The following is a 25,322-nucleotide window of genomic DNA, read 5'->3' on the forward strand; positions in this document are numbered from 1 at the left end:
AGCCAATACAAGATCAACAATTCCCAAACGATCCATAAATTATCATTCATCATTAATAATCCAAAACAAGCTCCTCAAGTTTCTCACTTAATTTCCCAAACAACAAGTTCAGTTCCCTCTCATTAACTGTGAGAAAATCTACAAATTTTCAGACATTCACAGTCCATCGTATGCAAGCACTTAGTTGAACAAATTATCATGAGCTCAAAGAAGGCAAGGCAAGAAGAAAAAGTTTTCGTTTTGGAAGTAATGGGATAAGGAATTAACACAATACTCACAAAAATGGGAAAGCAACGAAGTCAAGATTGATGAATTTTCAAGTGAAAGGCGGAAAAACAAAAGGCAGTAAAAAAATCTTATTTTTATATTCACACCGTTTTCACGTGTGAATGTATTGAATTTGTTCAGATTGAAAAATCAGTTTTTTGGATTTTTCAGCAAAACTAAGCACAATGGCAAGTTATGTTCTATCGCAAAAAGTTTGTGCCTGGAATTCCACATCATATGCAAAAAACAGATTTGAAATTGGTTAAGGCATTGCTGAGAAAATCGAAAAATTCGCTTTCTGTAAGCAAGCAAGCAAGCAAGCAAGCAAGTTAATGTACACGATAACTCAAAAACTAGACATCGTAGAGACTTCTAGCTTTTTGCAATCGATAGGTGCCATTCCAAGGAAGAACTGATTAGATTTTGGGCATGGCAGGAACAGCCAATGCTTCTAAAAAAGCAAAAAACTTTCGGTTTCATACAAAATTTCAAAATCAATGTTTTCTATGATTTTTTGCAACTTTGAACGTTGAAACTCTGAGCATGTGCCAAGCAAAGCTTGGCCTACCCACTGGAGCTCGATCCCTCAAACATTCGCCAAGCGAAGCTTGGCCTACCCGCTGGAGCCTGATCCCTCAATCATTCGCCAAGCGAAGCTTGGCCTACCCGCTGGAGCCTGATCCCTCAAACATTCGCCAAGCGAAGCTTGGCCTACCCGCTGGGGCCTGATCTCTCAAACATTCGCCAAGCGAAGCTTGGCCTACCCGCTGGAGCCTGATTCCTCAAACATTTGCCAAGCGAAGCTTGGCCTATCTGATGGAGCCTGATCTCTCAAACATTCGCCAAGCGAAGCTTGGCCTACCCGCTGGAGCCTGATCCCTCAAACATTCGCCAAGCGAAGCTTGGCCTATCCGCTGGAGCCTGATCCCTCAAACATTCGCCAAGCGAAGCTTGGCCTATCCGCTGGAGCCTGATCCCTCAATCATTCGCCAAGCGAAGCTTGGCCTATCCGCTGGAGCCTGATCCCTCAAACATTCGCCAAGCGAAGCTTGGCCTGTCCGCTGGAGCCTGATCTCTCAAACATTCGCCAAGCGAAGCTTGGCCTACCCGCTAGAGCCTGATCCCTCAAACATTCGCCAAGCGAAGCTTGGCCTATCCGATGGAGCCTGATCCCTCAATCATTCGACAAGCGAAGCTTGGCCTATCCGCTGGAGCCTGATCCTCAAACATTCGCCAAGCGAAGCTTGACCTATCCGCTGGAGCCTGATCCCTCAATCATTCGCCAAGCGAAGCTTGACCTACCCGCTGGAGCCTGATCCCTCAATCATTCGCCAAGCGAAGCTTGGCCTAGCCGCTGGAGCCTGATCCCTCAATCATTCGCCAAGCGAAGCTTGGCCTACCCGCTGGAGCCTGATCCCTCAAACATTCGCCAAGCGAAGCTTGGCCTATCCGATGGAGCCTGATCTCTCAAACATTCGCCAAGCGAAGCTTGGCCTACCCGCTGGAGCCTGATTCCTCAAACATTCGCCAAGCGAAGCTTGGCCTATCCGCCGGAGCCTGATCTCTCAAACATTCGCCAAGCGAAGCTTGGCCTACCCGCTGGAGCCTGATCCCTCAAACATTCGCCAAGCGAAGCTTGGCCTATCCGCTGGAGCCTGATCCCTCAAACATTCGCCAAGCGAAGCTTGGCCTATCCGCTGGAGCCTGATCCCTCAATCATTCGACAAGCGAAGCTTGGCCTATCCGCTGGAGCCTGATCCCTCAAACATTCGCCAAGCGAAGCTTGGCCTGTCCGCTGGAGCCTGATCTCTCAAACATTCGCCAAGCGAAGCTTGGCCTACCCGCTAGAGCCTGATCCTCAAACATTCGCCAAGCGAAGCTTGGCCTATCCGATGGAGCCTGATCCCTCAATCATTCGACAAGCGAAGCTTGGCCTATCCGCTGGAGCCTGATCCCTCAAACATTCGCCAAGCGAAGCTTGACCTATCCGCTGGAGCCTGATCCCTCAATCATTCGCCAAGCGAAGCTTGACCTATCCGCTGGAGCCTGATCCTCAATCATTCGCCAAGCGAAGCTTGGCCTATCCGCTGGAGCCTGATCCCTCAATCATTCGACAAGCGAAGCTTGGCCTATCCGCTGGAGCCTGATCCCTCAATCATTCGCCAAGCGAAGCTTGGCCTATCCGATGGAGCCTGATCTCTCAAACATTCGCCAAGCGAAGCTTGGCCTACCCGCTGGAGCCTGATCCCTCAAACATTCGCCAAGCGAAGCTTGGCCTATCCGCTGGAGCCTGATCCCTCAATCATTCGCCAAGCGAAGCTTGGCCTATCCGCTGGAGCCTGATCCCTCAATCATTCGACAAGCGAAGCTTGGCCTACCCGCTGGAGCCTGATCCCTCAAACATTCGCCAAGCGAAGCTTGGCCTACCCGCTGGAGCCTGATCCCTCAATCATTCGCCAAGCGAAGCTTGGCCTACCCGCTGGAGCTTGATCCCTCAAACATTCGCCAAGCGAAGCTTGGCCTATCCGCTGGAGCCTGATCCCTCAAACATTCGCCAAGCGAAGCTTGGCCTATCCGCTGGAGCCTGATCCCTCAATCATTCGCCAAGCGAAGCTTGGCCTACCCGCGAGACTTTTACGGACGGTGTGAATATATCCGCATTGGGTTTCTACCCGATACACTAGTTCCTTATGGATTTGGCCTTCCTCAATGTCCTGTATATATACAACATTAATTGGATTTTTAATTAAGACCCCTTTTTTACGAAATTTAAGCCGTTAAAGGTTTGATACAGAAATAAATGAGGAACGGAAGTAAAGAAAAAAGTTTCGGATAAAATAATTGGTGCTCGGTAATCCATTTTACTGTATTTTGTGCCTCTTACCTTTATCACTAATTGGAGTCTGCTGCAATAATTGATCGGATGATGTAGACGTAGTCGGTGGTGGTATCGGATATTTTTGCTGCAGATTAGAACTACAAATTGCCGTAGTCCAAAGCGACTGCAGGCCTGGAATGAGAAAATAATTAGAAATTTATTAGTATGAATGATTATTGAAGGTTTTGAGGATTAAAAAGCATTTTTTTGACTGTTGGTGATTTATGGTTGGTGCTGGCAAGTAGACTATGCTTCAAACTTACTTGTTGTGCCAAATTTCAGCAGATATTCAATTTTAGAACTTCCACAAATTTCAATAAAAATTCACATAAATTCAAAATTTCAATGGTTGCTATGATGAATTTTCATGAATATCAACCAAATCTGAGAAAGACTTTCCATCAATTTTCTAAATTTTCCAGCCATTCAACTCAAACGGAACCTGTTGACACCCACAATCCCAAAGCACTCAACAATTCAGTACTTAAAACTTTAAACCCCGTCTCATTTGCACAACAAAAATTATTCAAGTAGTCATAAATCCACCCAAAATGAACTCAAAAGACCTTCTGCCTTATGCAAGCAACCAAAAAATGCGTCAACAAACAGAAAAATATGAAAAATTATTAAAGGTATTAGAAAAGTTGACGTTCATTAGCCTCATGCTTAGGGGGTATGACGAATGGATGGGTGAAGAAGTAAAGGAAGCAAAAAAAAAGGTAGTAGACAGGCAAGCTCATTAAATAATACTTAATAAATACATTAGCATGAAAAATGTTAAGTACATCAATAGTTATAATGGCGCCTTTCACGCTCTTCCGCTATTCATTTATTAGGCATGTGGATGGAGAATAAGAATAACAAAAAAATATAAAAATTGGCTTCCATTTCCGTCGAAATTCATCAAAAATTTAAATAAATAATCATAAAAGATTATGAAAAAGTATTAAACTTTTCTTTCATTTAAACAGCAGGAAAACGGAATATTTCATTTATTCATTAAATTGCGAATGGAACAAACTGAAAAAATACTTGAAAGTTTTTTTGTACGTATTTTAAATCCACTCCACTCTTTATCTTTCTCGCTTCTTTTTTTTCGAAATGAAACGAGGAAAAAATATATAGAAATGAATTAAATTTTCATATTCGAAGAAATGTGGGAATTTTAAGCTTACAAAAAAAGGAAGTGTGGGTTATATCCTGGGGAATATGTATATTATGTCATTGGATAGGATTGAGCGTCCTAATGTAACGATTGGGATGTGTAGTAGGAGCGGGGACATTTTTAATGGGAATCGGAATCACGTCTTCTTCAAAGAGACTTCCAATCTGTTGCGTATTCACTTTAGCACAGCAGCAAGGTCTCGCATGGACAATCCTCCGCCTGAACCCTGTTTGCCCCATGCCCCTTCTTTGAACATTCCAGAATGATTTTGAATGTATGGAACACAAAAAACCCATTCAAATTGCCAAAAGAGGATATGAGTTAACTTCAACATCTCCCTGTCCCCCATCCCTCTCCTCCCAAACCTTGAATACATCCCAGTGCATAGAGCACCCCAGTCATTATATTACCAAGCTAATGACCTTCATTCTGCATAACAAAAGAGAGAATTAAGTCATTCATTTCAATTGCTTCCACTACAAAACTCATCGACCGACTCCTCAACAACCCTTACAAACTCATCAACATCTCCGAAATTCAACACCTTCAACATCATTCCCATCTAAAAAAGAACTCAAAGAGAAACTTCAATAAAAATGTCTCCGTTATTATTGTTGAGACTCACAAGCCATTTACAATCTAAACAACAGACCATCAGTGTAGCATCGTTTCAGTCATCAACACTTGCAAAAAAAAACTTTCAAAGCCACTTTGGAAAGAATAAACTTCTTCAGACAAAAGAAAACTCACATCAAACATCCAATTACGTTTGAGAAGCTATGTGGAGAAATTTGTTCCTCGCAGGCACAAGTTGGTTGGTTTTAAATTAATCTATGTGAAGTGAACTAGTTTCGCTTCTACTCCTAATACTCTGTGTAGCTAAGTATCTGGTTCAACTTCGTAGTTACGCATCTGGTCCACTTTCCTAACTACGCACCTAACCCTCCTTCCTAACTACGCATTTTGTTCACCTTACTAGCTACTCATCTAGTCAATTTTCCTAGCTGCGTAGCTAATCCACCTAGCTAGCTACGCATCTAGTTCACCTTCCTTACTACGCAAGTAGATCACCTTTCTAGACACATATCTAGTCCACCTTCCTAGTTTCGCATCTAGTCCACCTTCACCTAACTACGTATCTAGTCCACAGTTCCTAACTACGCATCTAGTCCACAGTTTCAAGCTACGCATCTAGTCCACCGTCCTAGTTACGCATCTAGTTCACTTTCCTAACCCAAAAATCAGACATCATAACTGAACAAACCCCAGCCAAAGTAATGATGAAATTTATGTTAAAAGCCACTACTGTAAAAAGGAATATATGGCACCGAGGCAACTCATAAATTATGAAATGTTAGGAATGAAAGTTTTTTAATTTGAAAAAATAAAAAGAGAAAAAAGAAATAAAAAGTTTTTTTTCCATCCATTCTTGTTACTTTCTCCCTTTTTTCTGTTCCTTTTTTCCCTTTTATTGTGGTTTTATGAACAAAATATGTTCTGTAAAGAATGTATTTTTGAATAAATTTAAACTTTATTTTTTGTTGTGTTTTTTGGAAACAACAAGCAGTCATTAAAGTGGAATTACTTTGTGCTGAGAAGCCTGCTTAGAAGTAAATAAAAAAGTTCCTTTCACTCGAGTAAGCGATAATTAAATTCAATCCTATCAGACAATTTAAAGCTTTGTTTAATATTTACTGAATGATTTCCAAAGTCAGCCTACGCATACTGTTGGACTGTAGGAGGAATGTTTATGACAGAAATGTATGGGAAAAAAATATCAAAAAAGGTCAAGTTTTTTTCTTTATTCTGATGGTCTGTATTAATATTGGGAAGCTTTGTAATGTTTTTTTAGAGAAATTTAAAGCTTGTGGGTCAGAGTTCAGGCAAAATAAAGTTTAGAAGTAAATATTATTGAATAATAAAGTAGCTTGAAATTTTGAGATAAAATAAACACGTGTTTTCAATTTTATGCTGTTGGGAATGTGGGTAGGTTAGATCAAATTACAAACATCATATTGATTTTTACGAGTTCAAATCCCAAAGAATAGACTTCCAAAATAAGCTTCATTGTTTATGGACTTCTGTGTACTCCCAATCACTGCTACCCACAACACAGCACTCAAATATACTTTTTTATCCCATCGCCTAGCGTAGAGAATATCCAATGACAGTTATATTCTTCGAAACCTTCTCCCAAATCGGGATATTAAGGACTCTTTTTCAACACATCCAATCCAGGAAACTCAAACATAAAATCCTTCCAAAATCTATGAAATTTGGAATTTTGGTCTCGATGAACCCAGCAAATTGAAGAATTCTGTCCAAAAAGGGATTAGCTTCTTAGCCCTATTTAACCCATCCAACTACCCTTAAATATGATTCCTGACTCAGCTTTGAGAAGCTTTATTGACATGATTGACTCCATTTTCTGACGTATCTGAGTGAACAGCTTGGCATTAAGTCTAGTAAATTCGAGAATGAAGACATTTTCATTGGTATGTTCCGTAAAATTTGTCATCAGTCGACCGAATAGTAGGTCTAGTAACTAACTACACATTACGCCAAATTGTCTATTCAGTGTAGTTTCTAAACCAATCTTGAGTAAAATCTTCAATTTCCATACAAAATAGAAGTCGACTTTGAGCTCTAGAAATCAAACTCATCAAATTTTCATGAAAAATTCCCTTCAAAGCTTCAAATTTGACGGATAAAATTGCCAGCATTAATAAAGATTCTTCTTGTTCATTCAAATGCAATATTCAGTCGAGTTGATATTTAATTAATTAATTAAAAGAAGTGAAAAAAGATCGATAATTGAGGAAGTAGAGTATGAAAGGTGATAAAATATTCATATTGTCCAAAAATAGCCCCATCCGTGCTGTTAGGCAACTCATTAATTTTCAATCTACATGATAACAACTTCCGTGGATGAACAAATTTTGTCAATAAAAATAATTAAATAATTAAAATGTTATGTCCAAACTATTTTAATTATTGAAAATCCTGCAGGAGCTTCCGGGGATTATTCAAGTTTTTTGCATGCAAAACTAATTATACTGTAGATATTAAGCACGCCTGATGCCAAACACACTTTAAAGCAGTCGGGCTTTATTTTCAATCTTTCCTCAATGATCTTCCTGCCGAACGGCTCTACACATACATAACAAAAAAAATTTCATTCTTTTTTTTATTGTCGGAATATAAAGCACAAAAAACTAAATCACATCCGTTGCATAAATATTGTTCCGAGATGATCTCTCTCATGCATGTAAAAAATAATTATTATTTATGTATAATTTATAGCCTCACTGTGCGCTTTTGTTTTGTTAATGGAAGAATTTATTTATGAGTTAGTGAGGAATATGTTGGAGTGCTGTGTTGTGGGTAACGCAGTGGATTGGGAGCTCAGAGGAGTTCAGAGACAAAAAAAAACCTTTTCCAGAACCGGACTCAGATCAATGAGATTCAGAGCTGAGCTTGGGCGTTTCGAGACTAATAAGTAAGGACTCACTCACTAAGGAGTGAGGGTGCGCGTCAGTAGACCTATTTTGTCAGTAGACTTCTTCTGTCAGTAGACCAACAGCCCAATTACAGATTATAGAGGGATCAGAACCACACCTTTGATGTTCATTACTGTCTGTAACTTACAAAGGAAGCCTGAAAGCCACATTTCCGTTACATATGATTCGAGTAAGTACCGTAAGGCCGAGAACCAGGCTGAGCCAAGAACTAGGCTGAGAAACTAGGCGGTATCGGCGGTATTTATATGAAATACCGCGGTATTTGGCGGTATTTAGCTGTATTTGTATGGATACCACGGTACTACCGCGGAGTTTCTCAGCCTGGGTCAAGAAGCAATGAAGTAGTTTTTATTCACGGATTGGGATTGGATTCTTGGTCGGGATTTGAACTCGTCAAATTCATAGAAATTTTAAATTAATTCCAGAAATTCTCGAAGAGTCCCTGAATCAGGTCGCATGATGTTTGAGAGATTCTAGTCCAGTTTACCAAAGCCATAGATAACCGAAGCTTAGTCCAATTGTGTCAATACGGTAAGGAGCACCAGTATGTCTTTGAAGTGAATCCTGTTTAGAGTCTTCGCTGTCTACTTTAAAAAACGCATCAGAAACTTGAACATGTTTCACTCCTACTGTGTTATTCATCATGAACAGAAGGTTGACGCAGAGGAAGCTTGACCGCCACTCAATTACCCCACAGACAATATGATTTAATCCAAAAAGAAGAACCCACAAATCCACGCTGAATAAAAACAATAAAATTGATAATTGAAAGTCAGGAAAATTTGTAGTTTTGTATTCGTAAACAAAACAATTTTAATTATAATATATGGTCAAATTAAAAAGGGAAGTACTCCAAGCATGAGAGAATTATGGAGCTTTACATTCACAATCCACAATTGCTTGTTATTCGAACAAAACAACAATTTTTTTATTGTTTCCACACGAACGAGGCATGTAGTCTATAATTTTGACTGAATATACGAATAAATAATAGAAAAGTAGAGGATGAAGCCTCACTTCGCAATTAAGACAACATGCTAATTATACACCGATGGCGGCAAATAAATTTTAGTTCTGAAAAATCCTTTTTCGTACCCCGACGTATAAATTTTATTTAAATGAAGCTTCGTGTAATGACAACTTTATTCATGAACTATTCATAAGCATAAAAATAGAGTCGGGAAAATGACACAATCAATCTTCATTCAACGATCCATAGACGTTTATGTCCTTCTTCTTTGCGTCTTTTTACAGGAACAAAAAAATTTATTTATCGTGTACTTCTTTACGCTTTACTTCATTCATTACTCGAGCTTCGCGTCTCATAATTTCAAACAAAGTTTAATAAAAAATAAAAAGTAGCAAAAAAGAAGAAAATTTAATGAAAATTAATTTATGCAAATGATAATGAAATTATAACTTTTACGGTAGAAGACAATAAGAAATGATGTTGGTGGTGATGGATGAGTCAGGAATATTTATGAATTGAGCTTATAGAAATATGAATAAATGATCATTTTTTGAATAGAGTCCAAAAAGAGTTTTATAGAAAGTTTTGAACCAAAAAAGTTTGAGATTTATGGGACTGTTTGTTTATGGCCAGTTGAGCATGTGAATGGAAAGCTTTTAAAAATTTACAACTTTTAGGTACCTAAACGAAAATTGGAATAAAAATAAGAATTTTAGCAATTTCTTACTTCATTTTGTATTTTTAGGGGTTTAATCAAGAACCGCAGAGCCTGTGTTTCCTGTACTTTAGATACGCAAGCCTGCAACTTTGGCAGCCATGACCTTATGCTGGTAATCATAATTAATAGTACCAAGGACTCACAATGTCTCAATTTTGATAAATTCCTCGAGTTCAATCCCAAGAGTACCAAATCAAAAGCCATTTGATAACAACAAAGCTCTTTAAGCATTAAAGACTTGAAGCAACTCAAAGCACATCTTAATCTCTGATCCATGTCATCATCATTCAAATTACCCTCAATTCATCTCCATTCTTCATAACATCAAGCAAAACTTTGTCAACAACTCAACGAGTGAAAAAGAAAACGTTAATAAATAATTTTTTTAATTAAGCAGCAAACAGAATGCGAAGAACTAAAAAAAATTATTCAAAGACTTCTTGATAATTATTTTTTTGCCAGTCAAGTCCAAAAAGTGGAACCTTTTAATTAGGGTTCGCCAAAATTAGATGCAGATCGATGCAGAGATGCAGAAAACTGCTAGGCCTGCAGCAGGCCATGCGCATCTGGATGCGCATCCAAATGCATCTGAAAATTAAACCAAATACTTTAAAAACTCTGAAAATAACAATTTTTCACATGAGTTCACATATTTTAATGATGAAAAATCTTGGAAAATGCTAGTTTTCCCTTAATTTTCTATATAATAATGAAAAACTTGGAAAAACACTGGAAAATTACATTTTTTAAATTTTTTAAAAATAAAGTTAGAATATCGAAGAAAATGTTATTTTTGATTTAGTTTTCCAATGCAATTTTTCATCTTTTTTTATGAAAAAAATTTCCATACAAAAAGTTCAGATGGATGCAGTTGGATGCAATTGGATGCGCATCTGGATGCGCATCTAGAACAATAGAAACTGCAGGCCTGCTGCAAGTGCGCATCTGGGCGAACCCTACTTTTAATTGAAAGAATATGAATGCATTAGTAGCTTCGTATGGGCGTATTTTGTATATTTTCATTCTTATTCATACACCTACGTTAAGTAACAGAAAGCATAAATGTTAATCTACTCTTTTAGAAAAAATTTCATTCATAATGCAGGAGCTACAGGTGTTCGCTTCCACCTACTAATGTTTCACTTAATTTTTGGGTTGTTTTGTTAGAGTAAAAATTATGAAAATTCATTTTAACATTTATATTAATTAATTTTTCGATGAACTAAATAGAGTTTGTAAGTCATTTGAAGAACTGTCTATTGAAAGACTAGCATTGTGGATCGATTAAGCATGGAGGGTGGAGGTAAGGTTCACAAAGCTGCCAATTTAACCGCATGATTAGTCATAAACCATGAACTAACATTTATCATGTGAATGATAAGTGACTGAGCATAGACCTCTTTCAATCCCTTTATGGGATGGAGGGAAAGAGGAATTTGGGTCAACCTGTCCCTCCTAAAATAAATGACATGTGACTGACCCTCCTAAACAGATGACACTTGATTTGTTTATGATTGCTAATTTCAAAATATTGGCTGCTCCTTTGCTGAGACTCAGGGGCGTATCCAGAAGGGACGGGTGTTGGATTTAGGTGCCTCATATTTGGACAAAATTCTTCAATTCCTTAAAGTTCAAGACAAAATCTCAAATTCCCTTAAATACCCTCTTAAATTTAGGGTTCAATATAAAAATGTCCCTGCTAACAAATACACACAAAACCCCCTAACAATCTTACATCTCATCACATCCACCACCTCCGATTCGATTGACATTCAACGAAAATTCTCGTAAAAAATAATTCAGCATGGCGGTGAAAAATTGATATTTAAAGAGGATTTAAATTTCTAATTTGCAAAATAAATCCATGAGATTAAAGGAGGCTTTCGTGCAACATACAAGTCACAGCCTTAAACATCCGCGAGGAGCTTAGTGAAAGTAAATTGGAAAAATTTAAATGAAATAATTTTCTTTGTTGAGGGAAAAAATCAATTAAATTTTTTGATGGAATTTTGAGGTTAATTTGACTTTTGTGTCATTTTTCATCCTTTGAATTGGATGGATAGGAAGCCAGGAGAGGCAATGGAAGTCAATTTAAATGAATTTGAACTGTCTGTAGTCTACGACCTGCAACAATCTAATGTCAAAGCCTTTAAAATTGATAAAATCCAATTTTCCAAAATAAGGTCCGTTGGCACACCCTCAAAAATTCATAAGAAACACCCACATATATCCATTCCTTGACAAAATAATATTAATATTACCTCATTTTTCCAAAAGAAATAATTTTCTCTTCACAATTTTTCCTAAGAGCTTTTCATTACATATTTAGCCATACATCCTTCAACGTTAAACTTTGTATACACATGTACTCACAAATATGTAATATATTGTCTTAAGTATGTTTACTTTCATATGGCTTATCGCCTCGAAACATTCCGACAAACATTTTTTTTTCTTGGTTCCTTTCCATTTTATTTTCTAGCCTTTGGTCATGAAGGAATGAAGAGAGTGGGGGAAGGGGGACATTCACATATACGTATGTGCTGCTCATGTCTCTCATTCTTTGTTCACTTCATAAAGAATTTTTTTTGTTTTTTCTCTCAACAATTTTTATTGTATTTGTAAGCTCCATCCATTTATTTATAGGAACAAAAGGAAAGACAAAGAAGGAAAAAAATTACATTTTCTTTTGCGATCATAAATTATGAGACTGAAAATATGCTGAAAGTAAATTAAAGAGAGTTTATATAATGAAATTGGAGTAAAGACATTACAGAACATAAAATCAATGAAAATGTCACAAAATGTTTAGTAAATTATGGTTTTTATGGAGCTTGGTGAAGTTTATGAAGTTGATTTTTTTGGGGTTTTGTTGTAATGGAGCTGAAGGAAAGTCAAGGAAGATGTAGCAATGATAAGTTTAAGTTGACGGCTGTAGAAAGGAAATATTGTCAAGTAAAATAATTTACTATCAGCTTTTAAGACCTTAATGATTCATAGCTGTGTATTATATGCATTGTCAAGCTACCTCAATAGGTATGTAGCCTTCAAAATTGAGCATGGTTGAAAATTAGCCACCAGGCCAACAAAACTCTTGAACCAGCCAAGGTTAATTGCAATCGACACTCACGCTAGACAGAAGTCGGCTTATGACCGGATTTTCCATGATTTATACCCCGTGTACCTTCTGAGATTGTAATTTTCTGCTTTGTGTATCTCTAGAGGTGCTGAATGTTTTGATTCGAGACTTACTGACTATAACATCACAACCTAAACTTCTATAACTTAGCAAGACTGAAGAAAATGCTAACAAGTCTCCCTTTTAGAGTTTCATACAGCATCACTGTACTCAATACAACAGGTCAGACACAAAAATCCAAAGTTATACTTTAAACCTAACTCATCTAAATTTAATTACACTGATAAATTCTCATAAAAACTTTCTACTTTTAAGCCATAAAAATACTCAGACAATAAAAAATGTACATCCAAATTTTTTTTTTTATATCCTCCCTTCTAAATCATCAACATTTTTTATAGCAATAAATAAAAACTTTTGACATATGACACAGCTTCAGTCAACAATTTAAGCGATGACAGAATCATCATTTTATTGCTGTAAAATCCATTTTTTAAAAGCTTTTTCCTTTTTTCTTCTTCTGATTTTGATTCCATTTGTGATCTGAAATAGAAAATAATGTTCAAAGGGATCTTCCTTTGGTGAAGGTATCCATCATGAATAAATTCTTTTATTGCTGCTTTCACTTAAGTAGTTTATTACCTTAAGTGGCTCATTTAATGCAAGAGGGGCTTTGTGAATTTTCATCAAATTTAATTTTATTGCCGCAAATTTTGTTTTATTTACATTTTTTTAAACCTTTTTTCATTCTTTTTGATGAATTTTTTATCATGTTTTGAGTTTTGGGATACTTTTTAGGGGACTGTTTGTAAATGATGTCTATTTTGTAATTTATAATTTTGGGCATGTTAGGCTTAATGATGCCCAATTCATGTGAAAAGTTGTCTTTGGGGTGTCACATGGCTTTGGGTGCTGTTTACACTCGAAATATGAGGTTCAGACTTACTCTGGCAGTTGTGGGCAACCCTAGGTGCAACCTTTTGGACAACCTTTTAGTTGGCACACTTTGGAAGCGAGTCACTAACGAAACAGCACACTGCTTACGATTATCGTAACCATACCGCACAATAGACACATTTTCTAATGCTAGACATCTTCCTGTCACTTCAGACACTCACAAAAAGACTGTACATCCCTTCCGAACGACTCTTCAAGGGTTTTTGTTTGTCTATTTAAGGTCAGTGAACATTTTTCACATAAAAATGTTTGAAACTTCATAGAATTTTCTCAAAACATTTCACAAAAGGAACCAATTCATCAAGGTATCTCTTGAGAAGCTCTTAAAATTCTCAAGAAAATGCGTTTCAAATGCCAAAACATCTCATTCTTCATCTCCTTAACATCTACAATAAAAATAAAACTCTTTCATCCCTTAGAAATCATAAAATAAAAGTAAAAAACTTTTCATCATCATCATCGTGCACACGCATTGCCAATGAAAACAAATTCCACACATAAAAAGAAAACTTGAATCGTGAAATTTCATGGAAAAATCATCAACAGCACCTGGATAAAGAAAAAAGTATAAAAGGAATGTGGGGTCGCTTTTACTCCTCCTTGCTCTAACCCCAATTCATGCTCATCTGAACGTAATAAATGAATTACCCATAGCAATGGTAGGCAATTTACATGTCGCGATCCACTATTGAGGTGTGCGTATGAGTATTGTAGTTGATATTGTAAATTGGCAGACAGAATCCAGTGATAGAGCCAGCATCAAAGGCAGAGTTCGAAGTTGACTCGAATTTTGCATGGAGTCGAGTCGACTTAAGTCGATTTTTTTATGCAAAATCCAAGTCAATTTTGAGCTCTGATCTAAGACCCGAACAGACAAGAAGCATGATCATGCGTATGGCCACAATATTGAGCATTCTCACTTAAATTGATTGATTTTGCTCATAAGCATCCTCATTTATGTGAGTCTGTTAGGTAGAAAAGTAATAAACCACAATTGATCTGCACAGTCAGCGATGGAATTAAGTAAGCTATGTTCCATGACACAAAGAAGGTTGCCCACCACTGATCCATAACAAAAGCTACTACGCATCCCTGCAAATTCCTATTAAACATTCAAACTCCACAAACAATAAACTCAACCTCAACTATAAATCCTTGATAAATCCAACTATTTCCAATACACCCAGCAATTTATCCAACATCCAGCAGGAAATTAATCAGGAAAATTAGATAGAAAATAAATAACATAAGAAAGTAATAGCATAAAGCTGAATAGAAAGCCAAAAGATACTATTTATTATTTTAAATAGAGAATAAGAAGCCTTTTTTGTTAGAATGTGTATGGAAATAAGAAAGTAAATCTTCTCTTCTTCCTCATCTGACTCCGCTTACGGCTAAATAAATATTTTTTCATCTCTTTCTCGTTTTTTTATGCCATAAAAGTGTATCATGATGAATAAAAAATGTATGCAAATAAATTAACTCTACTTGTGATGCTGATACTCTTACCATATACTTTTGGAATGCGTGTATGGAATTTTTGCATGATTATGCTTATGTGTATTATACACGTGAGATGAAAGCTTTTAGTACACAACTCTTTCTTTCCTTTTATGTGAGCTTTTTTTGTCGGGAAGTTGAGGATTAGTAGCTTATGAGTTTGTCAGTTTGTCTGGTTTTAAGCTTCTTACACTTTAAATGGGGATCAAAGTTTGTATCCAGGAAGGAGGTTTGTGATCAACTTAGGGTTTTATCGGAAATTAGGTTTCAGACCCTCCTTCTCAACCGTAGCTCTTTGTATCAAAATCATGACCCAAAATTTATACTTTGAGACATAAATGTGACCTCCTTCCTCACTTCTCATCCATTCCTATGTGTTAGGGAGCTTCCGTGCGTCCCCTTATCCCCAATAGTATCCAAAGATATTTTTGAAATCTTACGAGAGCTTTATTAGACCCAAAAATCTATCGTCAACCAAACAAGTATTAAATTCAACAAGGATTTCAAGCAATCTAGTCTCAAAATGCGCTCTAACCCCCTCAATCACTGCACAAACGCATAAATTTCCATAATTTTATTATTTAAAAAAGCCCTTGAAGGTACAAAAAATTCCAAAAAAATTTCACCTTTATCTCATTTTTGTTAAGCATTCATATTTTGCATAATATTCCTACTTTCTATGTATCTTTGCATTATCCACCACCCCGTACACGCTCTCACTTTTCATGTTTCGTTACGGAAACGATCGCATATATTCTCTTACGTAAATTGCGTAATATTAAAGTAAAGTAAGACGGAGGCAATAAAATGAGGAAAAAATTCATGAGACGATAGATAAGAAGAGCAAGAACAAAATTCATTCATAGATTTATTATTCGATGATAAGAGTCAAGGAATAGCTTTGTTAAGTTTGGATTGCTTGGAAATGATCATATCCAAAAAATATATACAGGCAATCTCCTATATGAGCTATATAGGGATTTTGAGGAAGATTGTTATGTCATTCTTGATATCTAAAATGTCTAATCATAAATACATTTCATCCTTCCCAATGCCTTCTTTTCCCTTCCACTTAAATTTCATTTTCTTTTTCTTGTTCAGCTGCCGTACGTACGTATGCATCTTGTAAAGGAACAAAGAAGCACAACACAAAAAAACAACGTCTTTTGTGATTCTTTTGGGAGCATTTTTTTTGATCCTCATATACATAAACGCACAAAGGAATGTAAAAAAGTTTTCGAGTGAATGGGAAAAATAAAGGCAATTGCTTTTTACTTTACAAGACAATAATGCTGAGACAAAAAGTTGGTGGAATTTCTTTTGAGGGTAAGGAATGGTATGGAGTGGGGCTTTTTCGGGTGAATTAGATTATGAACATTGGAATTAAGACTTTTAATTCTAGTCCGACCGGCGCGACACAAGTGTTTCATGGCATCCAGATGGCTGGTCACATACCAAGTATGGCAGTTAACATGAAAATTGCCAATTGAACACCAAGAATAGCCATTTAGAATCCGTTTCTATATTTTGGATAATACAACATCCGAAAAAGTAGTTTTGTAGATCAGCAGGATTTGAACCTACAGCTTTGATGTAGTTTTACCAACTTCAAGCCAATTGCATTCCCAACTACCCCACAGAAGCACTTAACAGCTTGAATCTAGTTCAACAAATTCAAATTCATTTGATTCTCTTCAATTCAATCCACACAAATGCTGTTCATGGTCTTATACTCATCTTCCAAACACCTAACTTACTTCCCATTCATACCAAATGTCCTTGGCTCGTATTTTTCCATTCGTTCATAAAATCCACTTACAAAAAAAAGAAGTTAAGATCTATTTATTTACTATATTTATAAGTAAGTGTGCAAGACAAGCGGAAGAGACAAGAAATTGGATGTGGAAAGTCTGTTCCTTTATATCTATTCAGTGTTCTTCTTGACAATATTTTTTTCTACTGAATTTAATGTAAATGTTCAACTATGAGACCAAGCATGGCAGGCACTATTAACTATCACTTTATAAAATGATAAATAATATAAAATTCATTGCCTTCAGCACGCACTGAATTCATCAATTTGTAAGATAATCACGGTAAATGCCTCAATGTTCTTTACTATAGGTAACTCACAATGGGAGCTCAAAGCTAATAAATCAGTGTCAATTTCTAAACGTAATAAATTACAGAATAGGTATTGTTTGATAATTCTTAAAATTTTCTAGATTAATTGAATGCTAATTGCTACTGACAGCCTTACTTTAGTTTTACTTTGGGTGATTTGGAGAAGGTAGAGAGAATGAGGTGACCTTCACTTGCCTAATGTTATTAGCCTCTGTTGGATTTGTGCTGTGATCCAGTTTAATGAAATAGCTGCAATGACCTTGAGCTGAACTTGATATTGAAGAAGGTTCAAATGTACTTTGTGTCACGCTCCCTAACAACCCACTGTAGCTCAGTAGGTAGAAGCACTTGACATGTAATTAAGAGAACGTAGGTTCGAGTCTCACTTGTGTCATTTTGTCGAGAAATGCGCTTTTTACTCCAGAACCTTAAAAGTATGTAGGAATCAAACTCATGTACTAACATAAGAATGACACAGATATTCGGTCTGATACCTTGGCAACAGAGACCTTACTCTCTCACTGGCAGATTTGTATATATATGACTCGAAACCCCAAATTCAATTCCGCTTAGTCACAACAAGTAACAAGCAGCTAAAACTCAGGTCTGATGCTAATCCTCGTACCAATTGACCTAACAACTAATCAAACTAGTCACAAGGACAACCAACATTCAAGAAATCTTTCAAAAATTCTATCCCAACACTCTTATTTCATTTTTATTTATAATCTGAAGAAAATTTTCCAATTTTCTTATAACTAACTGCTGTACAATATCTGAAATGACATGACTTTCTAGCATTACATCGTTCATATATAGCACATATACAACATGATTCAGCATGAGAAATATTTTTCCATTTTATTTCATGTAATGGATTTAATAATGTGATGAAAAGGACATTTTCTACTTAGAGTTGTCGTACTGCTTTTTTTGGGGGATAGTTTGATATGCACGATAAAATAGTAATTCAACTATTTAACAGAAACTATACATGAAGATGTGACATGCTTGCTTGTTGCTTAGATTACAAGAGAGAACAGAAGATTATGGCTAGAAAATTCGTGACAAAGTGGAAATTGGAAGAGCTTTTGTGATCAAAACTTTCTTTTGTTTTCGAGTCAGTTTGAAAATTGAGAATGTTTTGAGGAATTTTGGGGATAAAAAGTTTTATGTCTAATGGAATTCAAATTAAAAGTTTACGTAGTTATTGATGAGTTTCTTGTGTAAGCTGAGGATGTGAGATTTAATCCTTTGTGTTGAAAAATTCAGGAATTTAACAATAAAGCATGACATATGAATCATGCAGACCCAAATACCGTACAATGAAAAAGCAAAAACTAGCGATATCCATTTACCAGCCTATGCTATATGCTTTTTTATTCTAGATTGCTCTCGAAAATATGTTGATGAATACCTTTTGTTAAATTTTGAGCCTCAATTTTTTTTTTTTGAGGATGTATGTATACATATATCATTATAAACATCACTTAACATGACAAAGTGTGGGCATGAAAAGGTATTTTACCTTCAATGAGCAACATAAATACTTATTTTCAAGCACAAATGAATTTCTGCCTACACAATAAAGACATTATTTGTGAAAATGTAAAATTCAAAGAGTTTTTTTATTTATTTATGAAGTGTTTTGATCTTTTTGTGATGTTTTGATATAATTTGAAGCTTGACTGATGTCGCTAAGTGAAATTACATTTGCATCATTTGTTGAATTCGATATTGTGACATGTAAACATTGAGAAAGCTGAAGAGGGGTTTTACAAACCCGCAAGGCACACGGGATAGTAATTATACGGTTAATCCGGCCAGCATGACTCTAGCCAATAGCCGAATTTGATTAAATTTGCCTTAAACCAGAGTAAGGTCAGCGTCGAGTTGGATATTTGTCCATATCAACTCCATGTGCTTTCCAGGTAAATCGGATCAGAGTTTTTAATAACTTAGTGATTAATTGGTACGAGAGTTGACATGATCACTGGTTTTAAGATCAAAATATGGCTTCTGGATACAAATCAATGTAAGAATGGCTCAAAATCCACCGTAACTGCAAATTTACGTTTTATTGTTAATACCGCGACGCAGTTGTGTTCAAGTTCTAGCGAGGAAGGCCGAAGAATTCCTTGATTGCATGTGTTGAATAGGACGCTACATTACTTAATATCCCGAACTGGCAGAAGGTTTCGAAAGATAGAGCTGTCTTCAGACATTCCCTATGCGCGGTAATGGGCACTCGTGCGCCCCAGCCAAGGAAGTAAGTAAATAAGTTGTTTTCTAGTGAATATGGTGTACTGTTCGGGCTTACTTCATACAGGACATAAGCATTTTAAAGAGACTTTAAGTTCTCAGTGTCGATTTAAGCAAATCCTACTTAATATTCCATTCTATTCTAAAAACATTGTCGCTTGATTTAATCAACCTAAAATGATTTTCAACTTTATATAAAGCTTTATAAGGAACATTATCATCAACAACAATGAAACTCCCACATATATAAATTTATTAAGAAAAGAAAATATGAGATGTGCGTGAACGAGAAGTAAAGGTCCTTATTATGTTAAGAAAAATACATCATATCAATGATTTTTCTTCGGTAAACATTCCATAAATATACGTAGAATCATCTATGTACAGCCATACCCATTATTTTCAAATTTCAGCATTAATAAAATAATATAAGACACGATACAAGCGAGAGACAAGAAGACATAATGTATAATGTATTTAATATTATTCTCGTTTATCATGGCAGCATCTTTACAGTAACAAAAAAAATTCCATTCACTCTATTTTTAACACATGATGTTCTATACTTTCTTCTACGTCTGTGTCTACATCTTTTGTACAAGTAAAAGTTGAGATCATAATAATCTGAGATGAATGAACGCAACAACAACAACAAAAAACAAGGGATGATAATTGAAATTTTTTGACACAATGAAGGATTTGGATGTGACAGATATGCTGATATGATGATCGATATTATCTTATAAAGTAAATCAAATTCCAAGAAATTGGGTTTGTTATTCTTGAAACTTCATATTGTTATGGGTTGCTAAATCATGAATAATAAGTCTGCTTTTGAAATCTTTGTAATGGGTTGTATGGACTTTTTAAGGTTATTTAGGTATGAAAGTGTAGATTGATGGAAAGTTTTTGAATTTTAGAAAATCTTAGACTTGAAAAGTTATGGCAAAATTGGCATGGAGAGGGGTCTGATGTATCATCCCAAAACTTTTAAAAAAGGCCATAATCCTGGGTAGCACTCAGCGGAAAAATTCGTCCATAGGCAAACTAGACTCTGCCTTGAGACTGGAATCTGACATGAGTCTACAGTCATTTTGGTCTGGGGTCGAACTTTTGGTCATTTGTAGACGCAGTGTTCTTGGGGTTGTAGGATATGTACGTAACGCCCTTAGAGAGGTCCAAAAAGTCAATGTTTGCGTTAGGTACCAAATGAGTGGCTCTTTTTGAGAGTCATGTACTTCATAGCTAGTTCCTCCAATTTTCTCAATTCCTTATTCTAGTTTTTCAATATAATTTACTTTATTACAGTCATTGAATATATCTTCTATATTTAAGTGCTATACATATCAATAAAAGTGTTCCCAATATCCAAGTCATCAGTGTAATAAATCCATCAAAAACTATTTGATGAGTAAAGTGATGTCCTTTAAGAATAACATTTTGAAATGCCCTTACTGGCACTCCCGAAGGCAAAATCTTCATAATACCTTGGAGATACTTCGACATGCTTTCAAATGGACTAAAAAGTTAATGTGAAAATTAAATAAAAAAACATGATTTTTGGTCAATTAACTCACGATATACAGTCACAGCCAATAATGAAAATATAGAAAATTGAACATCCAGCTATTGATAAGACAATAAAATTATCAAACAAAATAGCTCCAAGAATTCCAATCATGCATCCACTCAAGCTAGTAAGCACAACAAGTCCAATTAATGATCCATAATCTTCAATCGCAACTGAGTCTTCATGGAAATACAAAATTACTTCAGTCAGAATAGCATGCAGGAATGCAAGGATTATGCTTAATATAATTTCAGTCAATAAAAGCTGATGGACATTGACACCAGACAGTAAAATTCGATTCCATGTCTTTTCATATTTATATTGATTGACGGACAAAGCTAGCATGATTGATGAGGAAATGATAATCATCCTGAAAATGACTTGTGTAAGTAATTGCTATAATTAATTAAACTCAACTAGGCTTACACTAAATACAGTTTTGGGATCATAGATAGCTGATAGTTAATCGACTTTTCAAACTTAATGCCTTTCTCATTTGTGAATATCATTTGATTCTGGTAATATTTTAGTGAGCAGTTGCATCTAGCCATAAAATTTTTGATGAAATCATCATAAGCTCTCGTTAGTTCTAATTTCGCGAATTGGAATTGAAGAGGATTTGTCTGGTCCGAATAGATTTTAATGTCACATTGTGTATCTTTCTGTCCTCGCGCTTTCATGAAATTATTAGAAAAATTCGACGGTATTTCCATCATGACGTTTCCAATCTTTGCTTCAACAAAAGCATCAGCGAAATTTGTGAAGGATATTTTGTGAAAAACCTCATCAGATATGGCATCAATAAATAGACATGATAGATTTTGAGTATTTTTGAGGTCTAAATTCTTTGATTTACAGTCAATATTCTCGCCATTGAATATTCCAAGTACTATGCCTGTCAAAGGCCTACCAATTGTAAAGCACATCAAATAAAAGTGAATTAATGGAAGTAACGTGACCATGAAGGTGAGCCTAGAATAGAGAAAAACAATGAGTGAACTTACATGGTACCCTGGTTGCATTTAGGTAAGATGTGAGGGCACTCATTGTTCGCTAATGAATGAAACTCAGAACTTTGTTCTTAAGTCTCAATACCAAAACTCTTTGACATCCAAGGACCGGTTACCCGGATAATACTAGCCACATTCTCTAAGTGTGGTCTAAGACATACCAAAGAAACCAGGATCTGACCATAACACAACACAACCTAACCTTTTGCTTCGTTTAATCCATTGAATTTTCTTGACTCCCAATGCCATTAAGGTTTGTGGTTCCCAAATCCTTCTAGTACTAACTAGATTCACACTATCTTTCAGATTTCCAGCATTTCGACTAATCTGCATGAAATTCAATGGAACATCAATGTCTGAATTTGAATTTGATAATTCAAGGATAGCTTCATCAAGATTTCGAGCATTCAACCTCTCGATTATATTTTTTGGTACATCTTCAGCTAACAGCCTTCCATTTCTCATAAAACCACAAATGTGGGCCTTTTCAGCTTCATGTGGATAGTGGGTTGTCATTAGAACTGATAAATTGGAATTAGAGTTGATTGATTGCCTTAAAAAGTTCCAAATTTTCTGACAAATCACAATATCTAATCCAATTGTTGGATCATCGAGAATCAGCAATTCTGGATCGTGAATTAATGCTACAGTCAATGAAACTCTCTTCCTTTCTCCAGCTGATAAGTTCTCAATTAATGCATCATCTGCTGGTAATTTGAACATTTTTGCCAGCATTCTGTATCGATGATTGAATAAGCTCATGTTCATTTGACTAATTTTAGCGAAAAATTCCAAAGTTTCTTTGATTGTCATTACAGGCGATAGTGCAGCATCTTGTGGCATATATCCAATGGAATTGACCAACCGTAATGCATGCTTGTCCGATACTTTCTCATTTAAAACTTTAATGCATCCTGAATCTAATCGTTTGATTCCCAAGATGCATGAAATTAATGTCGTTCTTCCACTTCCAGAAGCACCAAGAAGGCAATAACTAAAATTTAAAAATGTCTAATTTCTTTTATGGCCAATAAAACTTAAAAACTCACATTTTTCCAATAGGAAGTGTCAAATTTAAGTTGTTAAGGACAAATTTCTTATCTTTTCCAGATCCATAGCTCTTTTTTGCACGTACAATCTCAAGATTATTACGCATATTAATATTTAAATATTAAAATATTGAAAAATTGAAATATTTCAATTTGAAACACACAGAAAACTGAAATGGAACTATCGAAAACATTGGGTAAACATTTGGAATGCTTAAGCATCTGGATCAACAATTAATTTCAAAATTTTATTAAGTAACTCAATAACTCGAAATTTTAATTTTTTTAAGCAGCAATAGTCATATTGATTATGCTTTTGTCTAGTCTTCATATGTCATTCAATTAGTGAAGTGCTTATTAGTAAAATTAAAAAATTTAGTTAGAAAATTGAGAAGAAAATGTCTAAAATTTCATGGGATGAAAGAAGTAAGATTCATTGGAAGTCAGTCAATGTTTTACATGAGACTGACCAGAAAGACTGCCTTCTAACCCTAACGACACAAATGAAAAAGGCTTCGCCACGAAGCGTTCATTTGACTTCCCATAAGGGAGCCTCCATGAGGGCTTAAATACTCCGTGACAAAGCTTCCTTCTTGTGTATCGCACATTATCACGTGATTTATTCCAATTAATATTTTAAAACATCCTTTACAGATTCAATTGTTCATTCCTGGGCATTTACATCATCACCATATCCAATTCTCTCAATTTTTGCTGTCTACTTATGGATTGTTCTCAAAGCTGGTCCAAAATTCATGGAAAATCGGAAACCTTACAATTTGACTTTAGTCACAAGACTTTATAACATCTTCCAAATTGTTGCATGTCTATACTTTATTGTGGCAACATCTAAAATTGGATTCTCGTTTAATGAAACTTGGAAGTGTTTTGATGAGCCAAAATATGTTGGATATGTGGATGACTTTACAATGAAAGTTGCTTATATCCAATGGTGGTGTATTTTACTCAGACTGTCTGAATTTTTGGAAACAATATTTTTTATTCTACGGAAGAAATTCAATCAAGTTTCAATCCTGCATGTCTATCATCACATCAGCATTCCATTCCTTCTATGGATCTTCTTAATTTACAGTGGTGGAAGAATGGAATTATACCTTGCAGTTTTAAATTGTCATGTCCATGTAGTCATGTATGGATATTACTTCCTCAGTTCGTTTAAGAATTTACAAAAATACACAAATGTCATCAAGCCTTTCATCACAGCAATGCAAATCATTCAACTATTCGTATGCTTCATTCATTCTGTTATTGCTTTACTTCCTGGATGTCATGCATCTTGGCTATTCATTCTCCAAGTTATTAATTTAGGATTTCTAATTTTCATGTTCTTGAAGTTTTATATTAAGAATTATTTAAAATCAAAATCTCATTTGTGAATTAGATATTAAGCTAAGAATAAAACTGAAAAAAGATTTTGGTAATATAAAATTTTAAGGATTTTCAGTTTCATTAGAATCATATTCAGACATTATTCAAGTGAGATATGATTCTGATTTTCAGAGTGAAGAAGAAACCGGCATTTGATCATGAAATATAGTCAAAGTACCGTATAGAACTGTTTACTGGTTACTGTCTGTTGCAATAAGTAAGGAAGTGGACTAACGTACGACAGCCTTTATTATTGTCACTTAAATTATTTGCATTAGCAATAACATCAATAAAGTTCCGTATTAAAATATATTTAACCGCACATAAAGGGAAACATTGAGACATGTGATGTTATATACTCAGTTAAAACGAAACAAAAACTTTTCAATACAGAATTTTGTCTCTTTAATAACTCCCTACTCACTACTCATTTGATGCTCATTTAGTAAAGTGATAATTCAAGTTTTTCCGTGCAAAAATTTTATTATGTCTACAATTTCATGGGATGAAAGAAGTAAGATTGTTTAATTAATTTAAAAAATTCAATTTTTGCTTGTGATTAGTTCCTATAGAAGTGACAGAACAGATTAATCAAAGTCCTATTTATATTTATTCTACAGCTTCACTTATTCGATCATGGCCATTTACATCATCTTCATACCCTATACTCTCAGTTTTTGCTATCTACTTATGGATTGTCTTCAAAGCAGGACCAAAATTTATGGAAAATCGGAAACCTTACAATTTGACTTTAATCACAAGACTTTATAACATCTTCCAAATTGTCGGATGCCTCTTTTTTA

General features: G+C 35.5%; 2 protein-coding genes across 26 annotated transcripts in view; both read right to left on the reverse strand.

The window, feature by feature from the left end:
- LOC139100601 (uncharacterized) overlaps positions 1–25,322 on the reverse strand; it is a 140,975-nt gene that overhangs the window by 70,250 nt on the left and 45,403 nt on the right. For 24 of the 25 annotated variants that reach the window (XM_070653269.1, XM_070653274.1, XM_070653270.1 and 21 more), the window contains one exon: positions 3,152–3,277. In XM_070653269.1, coding sequence (XP_070509370.1) covers positions 3,152–3,277 — 126 coding nt within the window. The remainder of the gene's footprint in view (positions 1–3,151; positions 3,278–25,322) is intronic. The other variant, XM_070653277.1, reaches the window with a different exon arrangement.
- On the reverse strand, positions 20,810–23,237 carry LOC139100452 (ABC transporter G family member 23-like). The gene is made up of 5 exons (XM_070653043.1): positions 23,131–23,237; positions 22,284–23,075; positions 21,498–22,043; positions 21,079–21,441; positions 20,810–21,020 (listed from the first exon to the last, which is right to left on the reverse strand). Exons 1-5 carry the CDS (start codon positions 23,235–23,237, stop codon positions 20,810–20,812), a joined length of 2,019 nt encoding a protein of 672 aa, XP_070509144.1.

The sequence above is a fragment of the Chironomus tepperi genome, unplaced genomic scaffold (genome assembly GCF_022539635.2).
Source record: "Chironomus tepperi strain 1889 unplaced genomic scaffold, CSIRO-AGI_Ctep_v1 contig_67, whole genome shotgun sequence".
Lineage (NCBI taxonomy): Eukaryota > Metazoa > Arthropoda > Insecta > Diptera > Chironomidae > Chironomus > Chironomus tepperi.